We start from the raw sequence: 21,130 nt of genomic DNA, 5'->3' as shown, positions 1-21,130 counted from the left end.
TCCTCTCCGTCTTTTGCCTGCTCCATTTTTCAGAAAATGTGTGCTCAAACAGGATGTTAGGAGATTTTCCCTTCATGACATCACAAAGGGCAGTAACCCCTCCCCCAGGTGGGTGACACTCCCACAGCTAGGTGTTTGTTCTGCCCTCTGAGTCTGCCTTCTCACCATAAACAATTGGGCATGGAGCGAGAAAGCCCAAGCAACCCAAGCCCTTCCAGAGAGGGGTGTGGTCAGACACAGCTCATTTACATTTAAAGTTACAGACACAGAAACAGTCTGTTCTGAGCAGGGCTGAAATAGAGAGGTTAATAGACATGATCAAATACAGGATCAGAGTGGATTTAGAACAAGAAACTTCACAGGCATGTTTTGGGGATTTCTGAGACTATGAGAATATGTAACCTTTAAAATGTTCACAGGTAAAGTCATCTTATCACAGCAGTTCATCAAAAAGGCTAAAGCCCAGATTTTAAGTTCCTCTCCATTCACATAATAGAATACCTCATGTTCCAGTACTAACATTAAACTCTCCATCTGAATTTAGGGCTTTAATGTTGAACAATAAATACGGTAGATCTTACCCTCAGTCAGACCCAGTATTTTGGCATAGTAAGTTCCATTAACCAAGAAAGGAGACTCTCTGTCTGGGGCCTTCTGAAGTCGAATCTCTGCGGTCTCTGGATCAATCAGCAGCCAGCTGTCAGGATCATGGCCTTTGGCATATCTGTGCAGAAAGGGTGTAACAACATTACAAAAGCTGACATTTTTTACTCTACTGGGGCTCAGTGATAGAGTGTGTCATCTCTCAATCAGATGGTTGGTGGTATGATTTCTGTTCCTGCAATCAAATTGTCAAAGTGTCGGCGTGCCGGTGGCCTAGTGGTTAATGCACTAGCCCCATGTGCGCAGGCTGTGGCCCTCCAAGTGGACGGCCTGGGTTCGAATCAAACCTGTGGATCCGTTCCCACATGTCATTCCACACTCTCTCTCTCTATCTCTCCCCAATTTCTGGACTACTGTATATTCCCTGTCGTATCTCTCAATAAAGGCATAAAATGCACAAAAATAATGTCAAAGTGTCCTTGGGCAAGACATTGAACACCAAATTCCTCCCTGAGACATAAACATCATTGTGTGAATGTGCATGAGGGAATTAGTTAAAACATAAGGGCTCCCGTACAGCCTTTATTAGATAAGACAAAGAAACACAGAAATGCTGGGAGGAGAGGGTGGCGGATGACATGCAGACAAGGGCCGAGGAGGCCCTTGACTATGAGAACAATAGTCTCCGAACATGGGGTGCGTGACATAACCTCTAGGCTAGTGCTGCCACTGCTAAAAAATAGTTAGTCTACGTTTTAGCCACACTAGAGCCTTGGCAAGCCTCTCAGCCTGTAACACAAATACTTTCACAACTATTTGAAGCATTAGCATCAATCTTGGTACAGACATGTCTGATGCTTCGGGGATAGAACCCACTGACTTTATTAATCCTGTGACTTTTCCTCTAGTTTTAGATTAAAAAACACATGTGCATTACAATGTATTTCACTATTTAGATTTTATTAACAATGATCATCAGTATCAGTCAGAAACAGGGCTTCCAGTGTGTCTATTTTCTGAAAGCTGGGTACATTTCCTAAAACAGATTGCTACAAATGTTATGAAAAAAAGAATGTATTAATATATTGTGACTGGTGAGTATTTTAGTAGCTTTAAAGTGCACATTGAGATCTGAGAATAGGCATTTTGAAGCATCAAGCTAAAAGTCAAATGCATCTTTAGCTCACCGAACATTTTCTGCAGGCTTTCCAGTGTCAGTGTCAGTGGCCGTGAAGACAGCGATCACCTCCGTTATTGGATTTTCCTCTGGGTTTTCCGAAACAGATACAGGCTTCACGAGGGGCTTAAAGGCGACCCCCTCGGGCTCATTCAGCACTGCAATGTTCACCGAGTAGACTTTGCCCTTTCTCAGCCTCTTTTTCTTTTTCCTTTTCACCGTCTTAGCGGAGCCACCAGCTCCAGTGTTCACACTAACATCTGTTCCAGCTCCACCACCAGCTGTGATGTCACCACCTGCTCCTGCTTCAACTCCAACATTTGCACCTCCTCCACCACCTCCATCTCCATCACCTCCACCACCTCCATCTCCTCCACCATCTCCCTCTCCTCCACCACCACCATCTCCATCACCTCCACCACCTCCATCTCCTCCACCACCACCATCTCCATCACCTCCACCATCACCATCTCCCTCTCCTCCTCCCTCTCCTTGACCTTCACCATCACCATCACCATCGCCATCGCCGCCTCCACCTCCACCTCCCATAGATGGGGCAACATTGGACACTACCACTCCCAGCTTGATGTCTGGATTTTCTTCAAAATCAACAGGCTGAAAGGAGAAACAAATGAAGGTAATATATTAACTTAGGTTCGGGAGCAGGACAACTCCTAAAACACACCTTTAATCTCCTGACAAGCCTACTAAAGCCTTGTTAATACCAAGCAGCCCAGTTCAGTTCGGTTCATGGTGGTATGCCTTTCTTAGCAGTTCCACTGTCAAAAGTTGGTAAAGGTACCAAATAACTGATCCGTACCGTCCCACTTTTTTGACACCCTTCTGTTGGAGTGCCAAGCGTACCGATCTGTCCCTAAAGGTTGGAGCTAGACACACTCCAGTCTGTTTATTGCTCAAAATAATCTTCCCTTCCGGTGCGACAGCGGTAATAAAGGACAAATACAAAACACACCATGTTTAAATGTTCTTTGGTTTTAGAGAGAGTAATTTCAAGGGTGTTTTTGTTTTTTTGCCCCGGAGATGCAGACCTTCAAAAGAATCATTGATCTTTGTTTACTGTCTCATGTTCTTCTTATTTGTTGAATTGATTGGCTGTTTACAATATGTCGCGCCCCTGTGATTTAGTGATGTGTAAGGGTACGGTTGGCTGTGGAAACAAAGACAGTATCAGGGTTTACTGTACCAAACCGTATCAAACTGTACTGAACCAAATGGGACCGCATGGTGGAATTGGGGCCATCCCACTCCACCCTGCTTGCCTCAGTTCTTGAACCCACCCTCCCTCCCTTCTCTTCCTCTCGTCCATCCCCCTCATCTTGTTTGTCTAATTCTAGGAACAATCTGGGCTGTGATCAGCTCCGGCAGCCTTATGCCTGAGACCAAGATCCTGAGTCTCCCTCTGCTTTGTAGTCAGTCCATCCTCCCAGACCAGCCAACTGTCAACATTCTCTTCCATCATAATCATTAACTTAACATACATTCATCGTCTTATCATTCAGTCTATCATTGTTGTGGCATGGTCCTTGCTTGTGAAAGTTAAGTCAAATGAGTTTTACTGTTAAAGGTCATCGTTGCAAGTGTCCTACTAACCTGAAGACTATCCAATGACGAATAAAGCCTGTACTTTGCATGCTCATAAATGAAATGTCAAATGACTATGGTATGTCATCAGAAAACACAAGTAAGGTTTAACGATTAGGCTGTTGTGATAATTCAAACCCTCTCGATGAAATAGTATACATCATCTGAATCTTAGTCAGGATTACATCAGCTGTACAGACAGATTTACCTTTTCAAGCATCAGAACACCCTCATTGGTTTTTGGATCAGTCTGAATGCTGAACGTCCCATCTTCATTTCCAGTGACGATATCAAAAACGGCCCGCCAATTGTCGGTTGGCTCCTCATCAGCATCAAGGACTTTGAACCTCATGACTTCCACTTTAGCCGTGTTCTCCACAATGCTCCCTGCATACTACAGCAGAACAAAACAGACACGTTTTTTCACCTTTATACACTGTGGATTAAAAAAGGTGGTGTAGGGGCGCTGGTGGCGCAATGATTAGTGCGCGCACCCCATATATTGAGGCTGTTGTCTCAAGTGGGTGGCCCGTGTTCACATCCCACCTGTGGCTTCTTTCCCGCAAGTTGTTCCCTACTCTCTCTCCCTGATTTCCGACTCTATCCACTGTCCTATCTATCCATTAAAGGCCCAAAAAGCCCAAAAATAAATCTTAAAAAAAATAAAAAATAAAAAAAAGGTGGTGTAATGATGTATCATGTCTATCGTTCAGATATGAAGTAGTAGTAGCCAGCATTAGGACCTAATTTATGCACAAAGTTGCGAGACGGCAGAGGACCTCAGACGGTTAATGGCCTTAACCAAAACATAGTCTGTGTCTTTGCATGACTATGGTTTTTGCATTTTTGGTATTCAGACATTTAATAAATTAGATTTTTTTATGGTACATGGTAAATGGACTTGATCTTGTATAGCGCTTTTCCAGTCTTCTGATTACTCAAAGCCACAGGGGCGTCTCTCAACCAGAAGGTTGGGGGTTAGATCCCCAGCTCCTGCAGCAATATGTCCCATGTGTCCTTGAGCAACACCCCACTGGCAGAGGTTTTTATGTAAAGAGACCATCAGAAGTAACTAATCCCATTCATACACATGCATAAACTGCAGACGAAGCAACGGGAGCAACTTGGGGTTTAGTGTCTTGCCCCCATTGGACATGTGGCTGCATGTGGGGATCAAACCCCCCGACTTTCCGGTTAAGAGATGACTGACTCTACCAACTAAGCCACAGTCGCCCCCCAATCTATGAGATATGAAGCTCAAAGATGAGTAGGTCCTTATTTCTTTGAAATATTTTGGACTAAACAAAGTCTTTTCTCCAGTTTGGAAAGTCTGTTGGTTCTCCTTCATTTGTACTATTTCCCCAACCTTACAAACAGTGGGGCCATCTCTTTTCCCCCACATGGTGGCAGGGCTTACAGTTGGAAAGGGAGGGGTTCAGGTAAAAAAAATAATATATGAAACTTGCTTGAGCTTCTGAGTGACATACTCTATATACAAGCTAAAGAAAGTGCTGTCCCATCAGTGTAAACACAAAGCTAAAAACAACAAAACCAGAGAGAGTTTGACCTCACTTTCTTTTTGGATATTCATTTCTAGCTATACATGTTATTAGGCTATATTTGATAACTGTTCCACTTATGTTTAAAAGGTTTAGAAATGTTCCAGGAACACATTCACCTGGCAAAACGTATTTTGTACCTGGGATTAGGGCATTTCAAACTCCAGTCCTTTATTTACTTTTTAATGACACTGTTATTTTCAATGGAAACTAAGTCTTGATACCTCGTCTTTTTCCAGCATCGGTTTGTGATCATTGATGTCCACTACTATGACGTCAATCGTCCCAGTGCTTGTATGGCCTCCAGGAGCTCCATCCATATCACTTCCTGTAACCGTTAATACGTAGGAGCTTTGTGTCTGTTAGTAACACAGAACCAAAAGTATGCTTATCATTCAATCAGAGCCAAACAATTCTGTCAACCAAATTACAATGTGTTAGCATTTATTGAAGGTATATTAGAGTTGAAGAAGTAAAGCAGAAGGTTTTCCCCATCGTTTTCTTTCTGACCTCTCTGTCCAATGTGTTCTCTTTGACGTAGATGTTCCCTGTGTTTCTGTCAATGTAGAAGAGGTCCGTGCCATTAAAGGGCTCCTGCTTCACAAGGCTGTAGGTGATCTTTGAATGCGAACAGTTTGCTTTGTCTGCATCGGTAGCTGTGATCTTGCTAACTAGAGTCCCTTGGTGGAAAACAGAAGAGGACAACATTCAGTATTTCAGATAACAGTGTTTGGGTGTTTGGGAGGGTGGAGGGTGGGGGGTGGTTGTGGGGTGGGAGCTTAACAGATGATGCAGAGATTTAACTAACACAATGAGAGCCTAATCGGGAGTTTTGAACAAGCCATGACTTGACTGGTATCGATTTATGATTTGATGTAAAAAACTGTTGCTGTGTGAAGTATATGAAAATCACAGATTTTTAAAGCCATTGTTATGGTGACATGAAAATAATACTTTCACTTTAAAGCAACAATATTTAACTCTGACACCTAGTGTTTAAAACGGGTACTGCAGTCCAAATTCAAAACATTGAAGAGAGCTGTCTGCCATACCCCCTCCTCCCTAGAGCCCATGTGCACGCAGGTTGCCATGTCACAGACACGGAAGCTTCAGTGTTCAGCCAGCTCTGCATTGGTCTGTAAACATTTCTGCGTTCTAACCTCTCTCCATTTTTCAAAATCATCTCCAATATTGATCCTAGTTTGAGCACGTTTCTGCTCGTGGAGCTTATTAGAAACATGCAGAGGTTTTTTAGTTCGAGTACAATCACTTCTATCTGAGCCATTTCTCTTGCCCGCTTCCATCGCTGCAACACCCGTTGGTTTGACCTGATAACAGATATGGTCTCATATCGGGCAAACCGAGGGTCATCCAAAACGGCCGTGTGGGGGTGCCTTAAAACCGCCTACCTTCTCTGGTCCAAACAAAAACAGAGCATTCAGGACCAGAATCTAAAGTTAGAAGGAGGACATACTGGCTGCTGCATTGTTGTCAGAGAAGCCTGCACTTCAACATAGCATGTTTCCTTAATGTCTGATCATATAGTAAGGTCACTTTATCATTTCAATCAGTAGATATCTTACAGATCGGACCTTTAAAGAGCATTTTTATGAACAGGCCCCCTAGTGTCTTTTTGTGTCATTACTTATACAGTCATTGCCTTAACTTTGCAATAACACAACATAACCTGATATAAAATAACGCGAATAAAGTAAAAATTGTTTGGCTCATACAACACCGTATAAGTATAGTGTTTCCTGGAACTACAGTATTTTTCCATTGTCTCAAGTTATCTTTTGTTCCCTTGTGTATTTGTATTGCCTTGTAGTGTACTAGTTAAGTGTTTGCCAGTATATTGAGGCTAATTACTTCCCGGCCTTCCACAGAAACAGCTGATCTTGTTAAGATTCAGATATGGCATTATTCATTCACCAACACTTTACTCAACTTTATCTTGGACATCCTCAGATGTGAAGTTTTTTTTTAATGCCTCAAGAGCTGGTTGGGATTAATATATAAAGGTATGTCCTCATTCCAGACACTGAAGCATGGCCGCAAACTTTGAGTTTACAGTGAATGCCGCCTGGTGCCATTTAAATGCTGTTCATAGCACCTTATAATAATCCCCAAAAACATGTGGAGCTGTGGAAAAGGGTCCAACCATGAGAACCAAGCTGGCATCGTACTCCTTTTAGTGTTTTGATGATGTACTGTTTATGATATTTTGATTGGTGTTGGCTGAAGACGGCATGACTTCATGTTTTACCTGCTGGACTCGACTCATTGACTGTAGCTGGAGGCATGGGGACAAAAACAGGGGGGTTATCATTCTCATCCCCTACATCAAACCTCAGGTCGATTCTGCCTTCAGCCACACTGCCATTATGAAATCGAGCCACGCCTGTCAGCTGTTAAAACAGAAGTAAACACAAACATACAATTATCTTTTATTTGTTTTCACTTTACTACTTTTCTCAGGCTCAGCGTTTGCAAAGAGCAGATGTTTGCTGTTGGTTTGAGATGAAGGTTTCTATGCAAGGTTTCTATGCAAGGTTTCTATGGTTTCTATGTTTCTATTCTTTGTCTGTCATGATCACTTTTACACGTCTTCAGTTTATGTACAACTCATCAGAGGTATAATTTAGAAGAGGATGTGTCATGTGAAAGACTTCCTTTCTCTTGGTAACATGTCCATGTTTTTATCTGTTACGAGACATATCTGTCTAGGTCACCATGGCGGAGCATCAGCTGTGAAACAGATACATTTCTATTTAACAGAAAGGTAAATATAACAAGAGTGACCTACAGGTGCGTGAACTCTAAAATGCAAGAACAAACTGGTAAATATGTATTTTAAAGGAAGAATGTACAACATATTATACATAAATACAGCATAGATCAAGTATATCCTGTGTAAATGTCTCTCTGAGTCATGACTGTCTACAATGAGTGAGAAGCATGTGTCCTGCCGGCTGTGTTGTCTGAGCCGTGTTTACTTCATGTTTACATGGACGGGACGACCTTGAGTCCCGACCTTGAATAACATACTCACTGCTTATTTGGCTGTCAAGTGTCTTTAGTTCACGGTCATTCTGTGTCAATTTATGTGCAATATGAAGCTATGAGCTAACCAAAGTGTGCTAACATTAGCCTGCTAACACAACAATGCAGGACACAGGGGATTGCAGCTCAAGCAAAGGACAATTTTGTCCGCCTCTTAATGGTGCTTAATGGTGCATTCTAATTCACAAGTCCTTATTGCTAATGTGAGTGGAGGGGGTTGGAGGTGTGCCACTGGAGGAGAGCGGAGGCCTCAGAATAGCGGAGGTGTCGTCAAACAGCAGTTTGTTTTGGTTTCATGCTGGTGCTCAATGGCGACATCTACTAGATCAAAAAGTCGCACATTCTTTCTTCAATGAACAGAAATGACTATCAGGGGTTTTTAGGTGATGTTTCTCTCTTTTCACTTACAATCAGTTGTATCAAAAGTTTTATTTCATTCATTGTGGATTCATTCTGACAAGCAGCTTCAGTAAAACCACCAGTTGTGGAGATTTGTACTCACAATATAAGTCTCCCTCTCCTCTCGATCCAGCTTTCCTTTGACATAAACCAGTCCACTCTCCAGATCCACAACGAACAAGTTCATTGGATTTTCACTGGCACCGGGACCCAGCAGAAAATAGTACAGTGTCTGCTCCTCATCCCAGTCTGACCTGATCTGAATCACAAAGATAACAATCAGTAAAGTTCTTAAAAACATTACATTTAATGTGGTCCATCACACAACTTAATCCAAACTTCTTTACAGCTCTGTGAGACTTAAAGCCTTCAATTCTGTTTGTATTGCAGTGTACATTGAAAACCAAAAAGATTTTATAAGGGTGACTGGATATTTTTGCATTCCAATCAGGGATGTGAGCGTTAATTAAAGATCATCACTCCTTGCTCGTCAGCACTAGAATAAGTATTATTTTACACAAATTATGAACATTTTTACATGTTGGCCATCGATGTTGAGCTAAAGCTAGCCAGGCTGTAGACATAGACTGGTGCCTGCTCTCCCCGCTCCACTACCCTGATGTAAACAAGCACAGTGATTAGATAGCATAGGAGCAGTGCAGTTTCACAGTTATTTGTGTATGTAATCTGTGTCACTTTAAACTGGCTATTGACGAAGGAATCAGTATCCACATCTAGCACAGGTAGAGGTGGGCGATATGGGAAAAATATCATATCACGATTTTTTTGGGGAAAAATCCCGATCCCGATTTTATCATGATTTTTTTCATACTGATCTTAAGACAAATTTGTAAGTTAACGACCAGTTCAACCAAACTTATTTCCCTGTATAATGTTTTTAAAAGCACAAAAACTGTGCAGACAAGTTTAATCTATTTGAAAAACATATTTGTAGGAGGTCTGGAGGTCTCTCACCCAGAACATCTTTAGCAACAGAAATGTCTTTCCCTCAATATGATCAATATTTATGCACAATTTAAAAGTTTTCCTCACCATTTTTAAATTACGATTTAGTTATGTGTCCTCTTTTTATGTTCATCAGGAACATTTTCACAGAGTGATGCAGTCATTTAAAAACATGTAGACTTCAAGTTCTTGTGTTTGTGTTCTATTTTAGCCCTGCAGAGTTCCTACAGCTGTAGCTTCATACAGGCTCTGCAGCCTTTGTTGTTTTTTATGACATCATTGGACTAATTTTAGTTTAGTTTATATATAATCAAACATAATACAGAATGTGTTTATTCTGTGACACATGATCAAAGTAAGTTTTACTGAAAGAAGAGTTTAATTCATAGAGGGGGCAGGACATTGTTGATTGACAGACAGACAGTCACCATGGTTACTTGTAACGTCGTTTAGTGTAATCCCTATAAATTCGGTAATCACAACAGGTGAGCTTCGGGTGGAGAAGATTGATAGTAACTTTTAAAAACTGAGAGAGAGCAGAAAACACCGACAGCAACATTTTAAACACCGGGGTTATATCTCTCATCACTTACTGTCTGAGCTCCGCTCTGTCTGTCTCTCTGCAGACTGTTTACGTCTCTCCGGCTCGTTAAACGGTTTCGCTATCTGAGATGTAAACTTAACTGTGCAAACTATGCAGATAAGTTAACTGTTGCTCATGCCGTGTCGGTTTGGAAAAATATCAGTGGAAATATCATACTGAGTTGTTTTTGCGGACTTTACGTTTAAGTTTCGTTTTCGTTTTCACCGCTGCGGAGCAAAAGAGAGGGAGACGCGTCTGTCACATTAGCCCGGTTCTACGATCTCTCTGCTTTGGCAGATCGTCAGCATGTTAAAATCCTTCACGATCTAAGATCGTTATATCGCCCACCACTAAGCACAGGTATGGATGTTAACCTGCAGGGAGGACAGAATGCTTGAGGTGCTAGTGTAAAGGGTTGAAAAATGTGTTTTGTTTTAAGCTAAAAAAACAAAGGTTATTAAAAGGTTAAAAATGGATCAAAAGATTCATTGGTTCAAAGCCATTGGGACGTTGTAAAAGTTAATTATAGTGAAAATACAGTTCATTGCTAAAAGAACAAGTTAAATGAGTTAAAAAGAGACCCCAATATATTTTTTTATGTTTATGTATCTCAAATAGCTATTTAAAGCCAGATTCCAGTGCACTGAGCGAAGTACAATGTTATTACAATACCAAACCAGGAGGGCGCATAGCGCTTGTGAGGAGCATTATACCCCAAAGAGGCAAAATCTGCAGAATATATCCTGCAGCCGAGCTGAACACAGCTAAACTTCGTTGCTTCTTTGTATTTACATACAGGTGGGTTTAATGTCTTCAAAACCACATGCATAAACACCAGTATAATGGTTAATAGTGTTAGGAATTTTGTCAGTGAAGTATAAGGTTTGAAACCGAGTATTTTTACAGTTATGTATATGTGAAAAGTAGAAATGTGAAGATGTACACTAGCATGCTAGGCTAGCGCACCTGTTGCTTAATGCAACTTTACGGAGCACGTGGAAATGCTGAGATACGTTAAAGGGGTTTGTTTTGTTTTGATAATGATTTAGAAATCATACGGAGAGTTAATGTGAACATTTGATGGTCTAATTTATGTGCGTATGTTTGTGGTTTGACTCAAGAAGAGAAGATGTATGTTTAATATGTAAAGGAAACAGAGAATAAATCCTGCAGCCGAGCTGAACACAGCTAAACTTCGTTGCTTCTTTGTATTTACATACAGACAGACCACTGCAGGGTAAAGATTACACTCCTCCCTGGCACCCCTAGGCCAGGTCGGGGGAGCAACACTAACACGGCTAATGTTAGCCACAGTCAGCAAACCAAATATTATTGGACAACTCAAAATAAGTTGTCTTTAATTTTAACTGATGTAAGAGAGCCAAAACATGAAAATCTGTGGTAAGTAATGAGACGACCAACTCAGCATGTCACACACTAACAGATTAATTCACCAACCACCAGAGTCTCAGCTATCAAAACCTGTAATATTGCGCGGTCAAACACAACTCCACAGTAAACAAACATGATGGTCAAGCTAAATGCAGTTAACTGTTAGTCAGCTGGTTTATCGATTGCGGCCGGTAACCATTTCTGTCCAACTCTTTTCAAAGTCAGTTTTATCATCGTTTGTTTTACAGGACACGTTGCGTAAACCCTGGTGTTGATGCCACAAATCATCAAGTTGGTCCTCCATTTCTGACGTCCACCTAACTTTATGCTTCCTGTTTGCTGTAGTTGCTATGGTGATGTTTGTTTTGCTTCCTGCTTCAGGCAGCTTTCTTCCTCATTGGTTATTGTTACGTTCCACGTGAAAGTTCACAGAGTCCGTGCTCGGCCGTCCTCTGTGTTCTCCCCTACACATCAGGTTTTCTAATCCTTCGGAATTTAAAATTTACGATGTCAAATCGGAGCGGCCCGATGATCTTCTAATCAGATCGGCTAAGGTTAAATCACTCTTAACACTCCACAGGAAAATCTGGCAAGATAATCTTTGGAACCAACCACCTTTGCTGACTTTGGTGGGAAGCGGGTAATCAGGCCAGAAATCTGCTTTACCAGTTCACTTTTCAAGATAGCTTTCTTGCTTATTTTTCCTCGTATATATCTTGATTTTTTGACCTAGCCTGGATTTTGGATTTTGCCTCAGCGTGAACCCTTTAACTCCGTTTGGCTGATTGGATTTTGTTCCTAGTCATTTCCCCCTTTGTGAGTAAAGACTGCTTCTTCTGAACTGTGTCCTGCATTTGGGTTTGTTTCAACTTTTAACTGTGACAACACTCATCAACAACCTTCACTTATTCTTCCCTACTGTCACCTCACTAAATAAAGGGCACACAAGGTCTCAATGTTGAAATCAGACATAACTCATAAAACGAGGTAGTTACTGCTGGTGCTTGAGGGAAACTCATAAGAGTTGGATAGAAGTGGAACCGAATGAGGCAAAGAAGTCCTGAATGATCGTTAATCTTAAAGTTTAATGTTCCCTTGAAGGCTTAAGTCAGGCCTGAACATGAATACTATACCATAGCATGACAAGCTTTATTGTTTCTGATGATCCCCTCATTGTGTTGTTAGAACTGTTTTCAACATTCCTCTGTGTCGGAGCTCCGTGTGTATTTACCAGTTTGACCTGGAAGATGTACATAAAGCAAACAGGAATGTGTGATTCATACAGTAATCATAAAACGTTTTATTTCTTCTGTGGATTTTATCGCTCCTGCCGAATTAAAACAGAGATAGACCCCTCATGCATCTCTCCTCCTCCTCTCCTGTTTCGGGAAAAAAAAACATGATAAAATCATTCTTTACAGTAAGAAAGATGAAGCCTAAGTGGATCACCTTCGATCATATTAAAACATTAAAGTAATACATTTGCCTGCACAAATAACTGGACCTACACTTAAATATGCATCTGTGTGCACGCTACATAATCCAAATACTGTGTGAAGCTTCAACGATGAGGTTTGTAACATCTCATTTATGTTCTTTAGGTCTGCATTACATCCCGCTTTTAAGGTGGAAAGCAGTCTAATGTCTCTTCATACTTTGTGTTATATTTTTTTCATAACACCAAAGCCACATAACGTCAGAGCACAGATGTTGGCAGACTTCTTACCTTTGCAACAAAGCCTCTTTCGCTGTAGTCTATGTTCTCTTTTAGCATCCGTGTTGGGACAACCCAGTCCCTCTTATGGCGTCTCAGCTGTATGCTGTCGGCTGCGCTGCCTCCCGAACACCACAGCTGCAGAAAGTAAGAGAACATTCAGTTCACATCGCTGTAGTGATGCTGCTCCAACATTGGGACTTTTATTACTCAGGGAAACTTGTAGGATGTCTGTTAATTTTATTAACAAAATAAATAAATGAGCAATGAAAAGGGGGTGGCAGCTGGTAGTCGGTTGTCTCTCAATCAGAAGGTTTAGAGTTTGATCCCAGCTCATAGCAGTTTCCTTGGGCAAGACACTGAACCCCAATTTGCTCCTGAGTGGCATAGCCAACAGTTTGTTAATGGGATAAATTAGTTCATCTGATGGGCACTTTACTTCCTCTTCCAACAGTGTGTGTGAATGAAAAGTGAAATGTTAAAGCTATATATAAGTGCAGTCCATTTAACAAGTTTTTGAACAATAGCAAAACAGTATGTCTTGGTATGTTCCAGAACTAAACCAATGCATGAGTGCAGAACACTCCAGTTCCTCAAGTGCCCACTTGAGGGTGGCTGCAAATGCCCCAGAAGTCACTTGAACACCCATGTTAAATGGATAATTCAGTATTTTTAAATTGGGGTTGTATTAGGGAACTTGTCTATTGTAAGTTTATTAGCCACAGCGCGGCCCCTCGTTTGAGAACACAGCTGAAGGGCAGGCCCAGAGGCTAGGCTATACTTTAAGCTATTTAAAGAAAACTGAGCTAAAAACAGAGTTAATGCACTCTATATTGATCTATATCACAGCACTCACTTTTCTGCTAGCAAGCCCCTTTGTTTTAGAACTAGCTCAGTACACCACATAGCCTATGCCTTTAAAATGCCAATTTTTACTGTAGTTATAAACATGCAAGCATGCAAGGTTATAAAAACAGTTTTAGTCTGAATAGCTCATGTCTTTATTGGTTTAGACTATACAGGGGATTCACTTTTTATATTCGACATGTTTTGATTTAAAGATGTGCATAATTAGGGGCATGAATGCTCTGACTAAAGGTGTTTGGTAGCTTTGCCAAGTGTGTTTGTGCATTTCTGTGCCGTGTGTATGTGGAGCACCCGCTGTGGTCATGCTTCTGAAATGTCAAAATGAGGTGTGAAATCACAGACTGGGACAAGAATATTACTCCGTCTTGGAATCAATATGAATATACAAAGGCACTATGGCGGCTGAGCTGAGTAGCGGCGCTTTTGTCTGAGGAGGGCTATTGGCCATCATAGCCTGGGAGCAGGGGATTGAAGGTCATGATTGGTCAAATGAGGTGTCTTATCTTGAATATTTGCTCCTGTATTTTATAAGGTGGCTGGCAGGAAAAACTCTGGGTGAAGAGTTTGTGTTTTGGGGGAGGAGTACACATTTGTGGAGTTTTGTGCACACTAGAGAAGACCCTCCTAATGTACCTCATAGTTCAGAGTTTAGCTGATGATAGAGACTGCAGCGATGGACTTTCATAGAGTTTTGATTTATGCACAACTGCAGCTTCAGACTCGTTTCCATCAGCTTTTCTTCCTTACAGTTTCTCCTGCGTGTTTCATCTAGTTGATTAAGTCCAGATGTATCCACCAATCCTAGATCAGTTCATTCTATATTTTTCTGTGTTTGAGGATATTCCAGCACCTGTCCACCTCCAGGCTACAATGGAAGCTGTAGCTACTTGTCCTCAATCTACCGTTCATCACAGTCACAAGCCCAGAAAAAGACCCCTGTATCCCATGTTTACTAAATACAGTAACATAGAAATGCTGATGTTAGTATGTTGTAAACCTGAGAACTTGGTAATAAGTTAAAATGTGAGGATCAAAGCATGCAGGGAAATTCAACATTTCATACACACATAGGCCTGAATGAACAAATAGATGTGGGGGGGGGTGTGGGGGGTTGCCTTTCTAAAGGGCAACTTGTCAGTACCTGAGGAGTAGTCTGGCACCCTTCCAGCAACCACTTCTACTTCAGTACAGTCACGTGATGTAAACGGTTCCCAACCCAAGTCGCTATAGACTGAACAACTGCCCTTGTGATTCATTTAGAGTTATCTTATTCTACAATTCACTTCCAAAGCGACGTAAATGCACTTGAGCTTATATAGCGCTTTTCTAGTCTTGCAACTACTCAAAGTAGTCACATGTCACACCGCACCACCACACAGCAATTTTGGGGTTAAGTGTCTTGCCCAAGGACACATTGGACATTTGGCCAGCTGGGGATTGAACCCTCGACCTTCTGGTTGAAAAGCGATGACTCTACCAACTGAGCCACAGCCGCCCGTACATCAGAGAGTAAGTACAACACAAGCAAGGATCTAGAAAAAAGGGAACAATTTCAGTAAGCGCAAACGATCAGCTTTGAGTCCGATTGGACACACAGGTGCTGACAGGAAGTGACCAGAGGCAAAGCACAACATTGACGGCAGTTCTTGAGAGCTCTAATCAGTATAGAAACCATCCCTTGAGGGTTCTGTAATTATCTTCTAATTATCCTGTCAAAATCTATAGATACGATTTGCCTTTAAAAAGATGGAGTTTCACACACACACACACACACACACACACACACACACACACCCTCAGACAATCAGGTGATATATAAGGGATCATGTGCTGAGCTAAATGTTAATGTGATAGAGGAATGGAACCATGAGAGGGAGGGCAGGACCCCAACGTGAAGCTCATCATTCTTTATCCTGCTTATCAAACAGCTACTAAAGTACTTAAGAAACTCATTATCCGACATAAAATTTGACATTGATTTAAAAATGTATATCATTCTTTTGCTGAATATGCTCTTAAGGCCCTGACACACCAAGCAGACGGCAAAGAACTAGTGGCGACAAAGGCCTCCTGTGGCGTTACTTCATGTTGCCTCACATCATGGCCAAAAAGTTGCGGCAGAACACACCACAAAGACTACAGCCGACGGCCAATCAACAAGTACGTTCTGTGCATACGTGAGAGGAAATAACTCTCCATGCCAGCAGGCAGCGGTAGTCCGTTGTTTTGATACAAGAAGACAATTTTTGGCGCTGGCGTTGTCAGCACTTTGTCTTTTAGTAGAAAAAGAAAAGAAGAGGCGGAGGCGACAAATAAGGAGAAAACGCACGAATGGGTGAAAGCATGGATACTGCAGCGGCATGCTCAAGGGGCTTTCATGAACCTGTGAGGAGAGCTGGAGATAAATGGAACCTCCCAACAGCCAATCAGAGAGATTCCTCTCACCACCCGCCAACACAGATGGTGTACGACGGAGCCAGACACACCGCAAAAACTAGGGCGAAGGCATTTCCACTGATGGTGAAGTGAGTGGGACAAAGTCATCAGGTCTGCATGGATAACCTCAATACCTGAAGGATTTTCTCCTCCATTCATCGGTCTTTAAACCATATTCCCTAAAGAGTTCTGTTATCAGTTAACTTCATGCGCTGCCTTCAGTTTTATAAATTTCTCCGTCATAACTCAGTTTTTGTGTCTTTTAATCTCACAGCTTTTTAATCTTCTTTCACTTTCCGTTACAGCAAACAGAACCAGACTTCTGTATATGGATTGATACAGTTAGTCATTTAGTCTGTGATTAGAGGTGCTTCTCTTCAAACGATCTGCTCTTCATGGAAACAGTTTGTTCTTCTAAACAATGTTGTGCAATCAAGGGATAGCAGTTCATGGGTGATTGGCCAATCAGAATCAAGTATTTAACAGAGCCTTGTACTATCATTCTAAAATAGAACGACTTTATGCTCATAGCTTACACTTTTAACAACTTCAACTAGTATAAGCTACATTGTTCTGCAGCACTTTGGTGAAACATGTATCACAGATTGAAAAAAGTTCAACATCTACATTTTACTTAATCTTTTTATTGACACTAGCCCATGTGTATGTTAGAATAACTTTATGTGTGAGCCATGTTGAGACACAAAGTTTTCTTTTTGTTGAGAGGAACAAAAAGTTTTAATGTGCTGTGACTACATCATACTTGTTGGAGGCACGCCATCAGTCTGACGCTGATATATTTACTGACTTAGAGCCTTATCCACTGTTTTACTTCCATACTGATATCCAATTACACAATGGAAGTCCTACATTTGCTCTTTTTATTGTTTTTTAGAGTAAATAATCATGTGGCATCACTGTTTTCTAAATTAGCCATGAGGCTTCAGAGCTCTCTACGATCACACAATCCAATCAGTGGTGATTTTCCGATGTACGAGACCTCTTTTGGTCAGTCTGCTTTCTCTGCAAAGACGGCAAAATTTGAAACTCTCTACTACTTAAAGGAGCAATATGTAACTCTGACATCTAGTGTTTAAAATGGGTACTACATTCCAAATTTAAAACATTGGATAGAGCCTCCCCCCCTCCGTCCGTCGTGTCTCTATGACAACAGTTTGTTGACAACGGCCGCTGTATGACCGACACTGCTCAGTTACTTTTTACTGCATTTTTTATATTTTACATTGTTTTTTACCCCAGCAGACACAGAGCAAGGAGGACGTGAGTACAAGACAAGATCTGTAGGAGGCTAAAATACAGAGAATATCAAACATTTTGAAAAGAGCGCCCGTGACGTCAACAGTGCCTTTCTGAAAAGTTGAAAGATTTTCAACTTGAGCGCTCAGTGCTCAGACGCTTTCCATCCAGGCGGCCGCTTTCTGCTGCCAACAATCTCTACCCATTGAAAACAGTTGAAAAAAGACACTGGCGCTGAGAAAAAAGCGTTAAGTGGACCCGGGGTCTAAACCTTTCTGCGTTCTAACTTCTCTCCATTTTTCAAAAGCATCTCCAATATTGATCCTAGTTTGAGAAACGTTTCTGCTCGTGGAGCTTATTAGAAACATGCAGAGGCTTTTTAGGTCGGGTACAATCACTTCTATCTGAACCACTTCTCTTGCTCGCTTCCATCTCTGCAACACCTGTTGGTTTTTAGTTTGCTCGCGAAAAACTAATTTGGGCATCCAAAACGGCTGTGTGGGGGTACCTTCTCTGGTCCAAACAAAATCAGACCATTCAGGACCAGAATCTAAACTTAGAAGCATCATAATGCACCACATCAGCTCGTTACGCGCATGATAAATGGAGCCCCTTCCCGACAGTGACATGCAGACTAAGAGTGCATGAAGTAAAGCCGACAATATGGATGACATCATGCAAACAGTGAACTTCTGCAAAACGAGATACAATCCTCAAAGATCAAAGTGTATTAGGCCAACACAGCCAACAATATCATATTATAAAGGATGCAGAAGCGTTGATTTATCGCTACCTCTCAACGTACATGACAGGAACACCTCATTCATGTCACAGACACGACCTTTCATAAAGACACGACATATACGAGACTTGCAGCTTCAATTAACAGAACAAGTTTGCTAACCTGTTTTCTTTCAAATGCTGACACCTTCTCACGCCCTCTGCAATCAACCGAGCTTACCTTCAGTATCTCTTGTCAGCCTGAAAGCCGACGTGGGTGATGGTTGGATTTTAAATTTGGAATAATTTTATTATAGACTTAATTACTTAATTACTTTGACATGACAGGAACACCTCATTCATGTCACAGACACGACCTTTCATAAAGACACGACATATACGAGACTTGCAGCTTCAATTAACAGAACAAGTTTGCTAACCTGTTTTCTTTCAAATGCTGACACCTTCTCACGCCCTCTGCAATCAACCGAGCTTACCTTCAGTATCTCTTGTCAGCCTGAAAGCTGACGTGGGTGATGGTTGGATTTTAAATTTGGAATAATTTTATTATAGACTTAATTACAGAGGACCACTCCCCCCCCCCTTATCACAGAGGATCCACTTTGCAAATGAGGGTCGCTGCTCAGTGATAGATAGATAGATAGATAGATAGATAATACTTTATTGTCAGACGTAGTCTGAAATTTGCCTTGCGTCACAGCGGCTCGGTTTGCGGCACAACAATTAAGACAGGAAACAAAGATACAAACATTTGACACAACACTCAAACACAACACAACACAACACTCAAGATACAAACATTTGAAACAACACTCAAATGCCAAACAAATGCCCAGAGGCCCTAAACGTGCTTTGGTCGAGGATTCAGCTCCACATTCAATTTTAGGATTGATTGGTGAACAAAAGAGTGTTTCAGTCTGACCTTAATAAAACGTGGGACCCTGTATCTCCGGTTTGATGGTAACAGTTCATACTCTATGTTCAGGGCGTGGTCAGGGTCAGAGGCGATGCAGTTAGCCAGTCTTAAAATGCTTTTGTTGTAGGCGGATTCATAGAGTCTTTGCATGGGTTGGCCTACAATCTTAGAGCAGATGTTCAACTGCTGGAGCAGTTTTGACTTCAGAGTGGCAGACAGACACATATACCATGAGGTGTTATAATACTGTAGGACACTTAGAATCACAGAGGTAACAAACAAAAGAAGAATCTGTCGACTCGCCCCAAAAGATCTCAGACGGCGGAGGAAATAAATTCTCTCCGAGAACTTAAATACAGGTCGATGATGAAATATTGATGCATTTAAAATCTTTAAATCTTTGCAATTTATCTTCTAGTAATTCAAGTTTTATTCAATCACCAAAACGGCATGTCTGAAATCAAATCCATCCTCCTGCATGCATTTTTGTGTTTGTACGCCTTTCATTTAACTATATTTCTATGACTATAAACCCTTTTAACCCCCTTTCCAAGCAGATAACAGACACACGTGTGGACAGCTGGACTCACCATCACAGAGAGGTACAGCAGTAAAATGAAGGCTGGGAATCCGGGCATCCCTGCAGTGTTTCTTCACGCAGACTGAAGCAAACTTTGCTGAAGGAATGCGATCAGCCCCTGATGCAGCACGGCCCTCACAATATGCAAAAAAGTTATCCTCTCCTTCCTCTCTTCAGCCGCTGTCTCTCTGCTCCTCCCTGCTCTCCTCTTACCTGTCAAGACTCTTTCTCCTCCCTCCTCACAGCTCCTCCTGCCACACTCGCTTCAATGTCACAGCTGAACACGCAGTCTTCTTCTTTTACCTCATGAAAACAGACTCCATGAAAGTTATCCTTTGTCATTTATTTAACTATCCCATAGCACGTCTTATTTGTCTTCTAAACTGAATAAGATGTCTTTAACCTTTGCTTTACTGTTTGGAACCAGTGTAAAAAATTATAACAGCAAATTCTAGCTGTTCATCGGCTTGGAAAGTTGGACAGTAAGTCTGCATTTATCCATTTGGAAAGCCCTTGGACAAACAATAAAATATCAAGCATTCATTTATATTGGTTTTGTGCCCCCCCTTTATTTCAGTCTAATGTAACATCCTTTTTAAGGTAGAAGAAAACTCTTACACTTTAGCCTCTCCACAAAAGACGGTTGGTGCCATCAGAGAAGGACCTTAGATGTTCAAAATAGAATTCAGTGGACTCCCTTTTTCCACTCTTTTCTTTTCTGCCATCAGGTCGGCGATACAGGACTCTGACCCTCTGCGACAATAAAGTATTGCTAATTCTTTCAGACAGGATCCAAAGAAGGTACTGGAGCACATTAACCACTTAAGCTACATGTAATTTAGATGCCAAGGACTAACGTTTCAATGTCTTCCTAAGAGTAAAATAAATCACTTAATTTTCCTGTGATTTGTGTGCTGCAGTATTTTCTTTGGTCCCTTTCAAGTCGTTGGTCTACAAAAACTCCAGAGTAAGAAAAATGTGCCTAAGTTGGAAACGTTACTGTCTGAGGGTGTTTTTGAAACCGCCTACTGCATACTACTGTTTAACTCAGTATGCAGTTTGTACTTCATACTGCATACCAAATCCAACAAACGTATGTAATTTGCCAGTCATGGTAGGTCTTGGAACGAGGAAGTAAGCAACAGCCCAGCTGATGTTAAACACTGCTACAGTGTAGCATCCACTTGCAGTCTGAAAAAAGCTGACGAGTGTTTCATTTTGAGCTTAAGAATCAAAAATGATAATTGGTATCTTTGAGTGGTTTGGTCTGATTGT

The 21,130-nt window shown here is 41.4% G+C and overlaps 1 protein-coding gene across 1 annotated transcript in view; it reads right to left on the bottom strand.

Moving 5' to 3' along the window:
- LOC136179416 (desmoglein-2.1-like) overlaps positions 1-20,062 on the bottom strand; it is a 29,153-nt gene extending 9,091 nt beyond the window's left edge. The window contains exons 1-9 of the mRNA XM_065956052.1: positions 19,866-20,062; positions 13,071-13,196; positions 8,507-8,662; positions 7,208-7,349; positions 5,452-5,621; positions 5,166-5,300; positions 3,591-3,776; positions 1,791-2,395; positions 582-724 (exon numbers count right to left, since the gene is read on the bottom strand). Coding sequence (XP_065812124.1) covers positions 582-724; positions 1,791-2,395; positions 3,591-3,776; positions 5,166-5,300; positions 5,452-5,621; positions 7,208-7,349; positions 8,507-8,662; positions 13,071-13,196; positions 19,866-19,913 — 1,711 coding nt within the window. The 5' untranslated portion in view covers positions 19,914-20,062. The remainder of the gene's footprint in view (positions 1-581; positions 725-1,790; positions 2,396-3,590; positions 3,777-5,165; positions 5,301-5,451; positions 5,622-7,207; positions 7,350-8,506; positions 8,663-13,070; positions 13,197-19,865) is intronic.
- Between the last annotated feature and the right edge of the window lie 1,068 nt (positions 20,063-21,130).

Source organism: Labrus bergylta, chromosome 6, assembly GCF_963930695.1.
Source record: "Labrus bergylta chromosome 6, fLabBer1.1, whole genome shotgun sequence".
Lineage (NCBI taxonomy): Eukaryota > Metazoa > Chordata > Actinopteri > Labriformes > Labridae > Labrus > Labrus bergylta.
This window is presented reverse-complemented; position numbering and strand designations above follow the sequence as displayed.